The 6,000-nt window shown below is 31.0% G+C and overlaps 1 protein-coding gene across 6 annotated transcripts in view; it reads left to right on the plus strand.

Annotated features, from left to right (window-relative positions):
- The window catches only part of USP25 (ubiquitin specific peptidase 25), a 137,247-nt gene extending 131,484 nt beyond the window's left edge, over positions 1-5,763 (plus strand). For all 6 annotated transcript variants that reach the window (XM_025450072.3, XM_035709188.2, XM_025450073.3 and 3 more), the window contains 3 exons: positions 384-507; positions 3,828-4,023; positions 4,334-5,763. In XM_025450072.3, coding sequence (XP_025305857.1) covers positions 384-507; positions 3,828-4,023; positions 4,334-4,506 — 493 coding nt within the window. In that variant the 3' untranslated portion in view covers positions 4,507-5,763. The remainder of the gene's footprint in view (positions 1-383; positions 508-3,827; positions 4,024-4,333) is intronic.
- The last annotated feature ends 237 nt before the right edge of the window (positions 5,764-6,000 follow it).

The raw sequence follows: 6,000 nt of genomic DNA on the forward strand, positions 1-6,000 counted from the left end.
TTAAAAAAGTAGATTCTCGGTTTCATATCAGTCTTAATTTTGACTCTAAATGGAAGACTTGAGGGAAATGATTACCAAAGAAGACTAGAACTATCTAAATTCAGTAATTATGGACTTTTTACTCCCAGTCTTTTCTTAATTCCTAGCTCTGTTTTTTGTTTTTGTTGTTTACTTTATGATATAACTACATACTGGTTTCATATGTGGCTGTTGCTAAAAAGATATTCTCAGACTTATAGGGCATTGGATAATATTTTTATTGTAATGTTCTGAATAATCAACACTTAAATGTGTACTTAAAATATTTTATAATTGTAGCTGACTTTTCTTATTTTTCCACAAAGATGAAATACTAATGCTATGTGTTCCTTTTAATTTTTAAGTTATATAGATTCCCTGCTGTTCCTTATCTGTGCCTATCAGAACAACAAAGAACTCTTGTCCAAAGGCCCAAACAGAGGACATGATGAAGAATTGATATCACATTATAGAAGAGAATGTTTACTAGTAAGTTGAATATACATAGATCCTGTTTACTTTATCATTTTGTCTTACATTGAACACATTTTCAGACTCATGTGTGATTGACAATAATTCTGATGGGGAAAGCATCATGATGATGTTTATAATCTGGGTTTAATCCCTTACAATGTGAGAATGCACTCAATGCACTCAATGTACTCTTATCCCTTCTTTATTAATTCTAAATATTGCAGGTGATAAACTAGAAATGTGCTTAAATTGAGATAAAAATACTTACATTTCTATATTTAGATTTCTTCATCATTCTGCCATTCCCTTTTATGGTGAGAGAAGAGGCGCTGCACAGGGCCTGAGGAATTATTATGATTATTCCAGAAAAAATAATAGATTTTTTTGAGTTTTTATAAATAGTATATTTGGTGTACATATTGTGAAAAGATTCATTATAATACAGTATCCTTTTTTCTCACCTAGTCTTTGGTAGGTTTTTTCCCCTCAAATATTTTTACTATCCATGTGCAGAAATATTACTATTGTTATATAAACTTTAAAAAATCTTTTTAGTAGTTTTTTTTGCATCACATTACTTTCTAGATGTCTGGAGTACTTTCTCTCATTAGCTAATATGTATTAAATGACAAAGTCCATCTTTATATATTTTTCCAATTGAATTTCATCTTTAACTACTAACATTGCTCTTGAATACAAAATTATTCAAGAATGTATGATTTTTGAGCTTATATAAGTTACATGGTTCAAATATAAACAACTAACTAGGTATGCTGGTAAAATGTTTTCTTTCAGTAGAACTACATAGTATAAACTAATTGTAGTCTTTAGTATGTCTTTAAAATTTTCAAATGAGAATATTAGAAGTTTGTGATCTTACTATTTTTCTCTCAGCTGCTTTTATTGCATTTGAGTGTATTTTAAAACTTGAATTGTTAGTGGTTTGTATCCATGGAGGATAGTTCTTAAATTTGGCCAGTTTCAAAAAGTTTTTAGTCAACACCTGAGAAGGAAGACTGGAATATATTTTAGCTTAAAAAAATACAAGATATTATATATTTATATATGGAATGAATTAAAGCAATTTTTAATGTAAAAATATTAAAGCCTTGGGATATGGAAATATTTTGGTAAAGCTATTTTAAGCATAAATACAGCCAAAACTTGGTTACTTCAAAACATTTAAAAAAATGATAGAATGTTTCTCATTAGTTTATAATAGTAAACCAGCCATATCTAGTTTGGTGTTTTACACAGGGATTTAAATGACACCTCGTGAGGATTATGTCAGGGTTCCTTTTGGGTTTTTTTTGTATTGAATATTTACTGAGTGTCAGATTTGAGGGATACAAAGACAAGACCTGTTTATATCCTGCCCTCTGAGAACTCCGTCTGTACAGAAATGACTTTTATATTCCAGAATAAATGTCAATATGAGAAACACGCAAAATCATATGCCTGCAAGTTGTCAAGGAAAACTGTAAGAGATACAAACAACACTGATCTGGATCTTGATGGATAAATAGGAATTTTATGCCTTGTAGAGAAGACAGAAGAACAGTCTAGCCCAGAGGGACAGTATATGAAAAGGCATGGGAAGTATACAACAGAAAATGAAGATAGATCCATTGTGGCTAGGTTATGAGGAACAGGGTTAGGTGGAAATGATGAAGCTAATGGTACTTGTTGATGTCAGCCTATGTAGAAGCTTATGCAGCATTCTAATGAGTTTGGACCTTTTTAAGTTTAAGTAGATTTGACATGTTCAGGTTTGTTTTAGAAAATAATTCTGGCTATAGCATATTAGAGGATGAACTAGAAAGAAGTAGAGATTGAAGTCCCTCGAAGGAGGAAGAAAGGTGAGAGCCTCAACCAAAGCAGAAGTACAGTGGGTACAAAGAAGAGGGCATAGAAGATGATGAAAGAAGTGCCATCAAGGGACTTGGTAACTACTAGATGAGTGGAAAGAAGGAAAAAGAATCATCAAAACTGCCTGACTTTGTAGTTTTGTGTTTGGCTTCTGGGACTCTAAAGAAGATGAATAAATTTGGCTTTGGGTGTTTGATATTTAAGTTGTTTCCAGACAAGTTAACATTAAATTTCAGAATGATAGTTAACTATTATGTCTTTGAATGTATATTGTAAAAATTATACTAGGTGCTTAATGGCTTATTTCATTTAATTCTCTTAACCACTGTATATGGAAGGTGATAATATTCCATTTTCCATATGAAGAAACTGAAGCTAAGAAATTATGTATTTGCTCAAGATTAGATAACTAACTGCTTAGTGACTGAGTTAGATTTTGATCATAAGCCTCTCTACAAAGTCAAGAGATGAATCCTTCAAGAATGACATAAACATAAAAATATAATTTTTTTATTTGAAATTCAGCTTAAAACTATGAATATTTCAAAAGCATATCTATCATGCTCTAAACATAAAATTTCAGACCTAAACCCTTCAATATTAAGCTCTTGTTATACCTGTAATTTCTTATCTGTTTCCTATGTCTGTATTTCTTATCTCATGAATTTCTGTCTTCTGCTATCAGCACACTTGGCCTGTACTCTAGTCTACCATGTGTTTTTGTAAATAAAGTTTTATTGAAACATAGTCCAGTCATTTGCATATTATATATGGCTGCATTAGTGCAGCAATGACAGAGTAGTTACAGCAGAAACCATATGGCCCTCAAAGCCTTAAGTATATCTTATTACCTTGTCCTTTACAGAAGTTTTCTAATCTCGATGGCAAATTGTAAGCTCCGTGAGGGTTTCCTGTACTAATCACTTGGGTTCCTCTGAAACTAGAACAGCCTCTGGCATATAGTATGTATTCAGTAAGAATTTTTTGAAGGAATAATGAATTGATTGATTTTATATTTTATATTCAAGAAATACAACAATATTTATTCACTTGGCATTTACAAAGAAGATGATAAAATGTTCTTCAAAGTTAATATGGAATCTGAATTTTTTTTTTTTAATTTTTAAAATTACTTTGATGTCTTACCAAATTTTAGAATAGGGGAAATTTACCTCTGGAGAATAAAAATGGCCCTTGTAGTGATGATTACAGTAATATAAGCTGAATATGAACTTTAAAAATATAACTATTTTCACCACTTCTTTTTGCTTTTGTTTTTGTTATTATTATATGTACAGCTTTTTCTAAGAGACTTCATGCTCGAATAGATTGAGATTGTTTTTCCTGATTGCTATTTGTTCTAAAATTGTTTGTAAACATACTTATTATGTCATCTTCAATATTAACACAAGTGTTTTTATTTAATTAAAAAAACCCAAACTCTTTCTTTTCCTCATTGCATTAAGAAATTAAATGAGCAAGCGGCAGAATTGTTTGAATCTGGAGAGGATCGAGAAGTAAACAATGGTCTGATTATCATGAACGAGTTTATTGTCCCATTTTTGCCCTTGTTATTGGTGGATGAAATGGAAGAGAAAGATATTCTTGCTGTGGAAGACATGAGAAATCGATGGTGTTCCTATCTTGGACAAGAAATGGAATGTAAGTTTAACCTGTGCTAGTGGGCACCTCAGTTGTTGGGATTAAGTGTAGTTAGAATTAGATTATTATTTATTCTTATCATTTTTTATATTCTGTAATATTTTACATTCACATCATTACTTTTTTTTTCCTGTTTACAAACCAAGTTGTGCACATTGCCTTGCCATTTATATTCTACCTCTCTCCACCAAATGGTGATTATTTTGCATATTTTGAAATGAAACATCAATTGACCACTTTAATAAATCATGTTAAAGATAATTTCTTTCCCTCTCTATCTTTAGCTACATCTAATTGTTTGTATTTACAGCAAACCTCCAAGAGAAGCTGACAGATTTTCTGCCAAAACTGCTCGATTGTTCTACTGAGATTAAAGGTTTTCACGAACCACCGAAGTTACCTTCATATTCCACACATGAACTGTGTGAGCGGTTTGCCCGAATCATGTTGTCCCTCAGTCGAACTCCTGCTGATGGAAGATAAACTGCACACACTTTCCCTAAACACACTGTATAAACTTTTTTTAGTTCTTAACCCTTGCCTTCCTGTCACAGGGTTTGCTTGTTGCTGCTATAGTTTTTAACTTTTTTTTTATTTTAATAACTGCAAAACACAAAATGACTATACAGACTCTAGCCGGACTACAAACAATAAAGCTGAGAATCGCATGGCGCTCAGACTTTGTTTTAACCAGGACTGATGTATAATTACAAATCTGATTGATTTCATTATGGCAAAACCATGCTTTTGCCACCTTTCTGTTACAGTATTACTTTGCTTTTTTCTTTTATCTACAGCTTTCCATTCAGTCTGGATCCTTCCATGACTGCAGCCATTTAAGTGTTCAGCACTGTGTACGATACATAATACTTGGTAGCTTGTAAATGAAATTAAAGAATAAAGTTTTATTTATGGCTACCTATGTGTTTGTTAGCAGGTATATTGTATATTAGTGTATTATTTTAGTTATATATAAATGAATTTTGTCTGGGGATTGTGTAAGATTGGATGGACAGATGACTAGATTATTACAAACTTTTAATTTTTCTCTGTTAGCATATTGGAAATTTACTAAATATTTGACACTTAAATGTATCTATATTTTTGACTAAGTTGTTAAACTTAGTGGCACCTAAACCTGTTTTGAATTCAAATCAGGTTTTCACTGAAGTAAGCGGCTGATATTTAAGTCAACCACACTGAAACTTTTAACTTTTTCTTAGATTAACCTTTTATTTTTTTATGTATTTACAAATAATATAGCAAGGTGATTATTTCAAGAGATACCAGAAAAAAGTACTTGAATAAGGGCTATTTAATAGTGAAACTTATAAGAAATCTGTATATGTATATACACACACAGACACACACACACATACACACATATACACATTCTTCATAATGGAGGACAATGTTTTACATTATATAATCATTCTATTTTTGTAAATTGTATACCACTTTAATTGAAAATGTTCTCTACTAATCAACGCTGTGAAATGAAGTTGATATTGTTAAACTAGAAGTTATGAGTACCTTACCTGCTTTTATTTTCCTCCTTTTCAAAAAGAAAAAGCTGTAGAATGTTTTGTAGATGGAACTGCTGTTTAAGATTAATGAAGTAATATTGTGAATGAAAATCAATGCTTTAAAGGTAATCATGTTACCAATAACCTATTTTTGACTTTATAAAAATTTCTTTATAAATGATACTTTGTTAGCATAGTAAAATATATCATTATACTATGTGTATGTTTGTTATAGCGCCGCCAAAACTTGAACTCTTTATAAGTGCCTCTCATAAAAGATCTTGGACAGAGGAGGAAGAAGAAAATATTAAGCAATTATGTAACGTTCCTTAAGGTATGAATGCACTAGAGGTATTAATGACAAGGAATTGGTACTATTTTTATCTTAAGGTTAGATTTTGCACATTGTAGCTACCAAAATGTGTTTTGGTTTAGATTTTAAATTCTCTAC

Source organism: Canis lupus, chromosome 31 (genome assembly GCF_003254725.2).
Source record: "Canis lupus dingo isolate Sandy chromosome 31, ASM325472v2, whole genome shotgun sequence".
In the NCBI taxonomy this organism is placed as follows: Eukaryota; Metazoa; Chordata; class Mammalia; order Carnivora; family Canidae; genus Canis; species Canis lupus.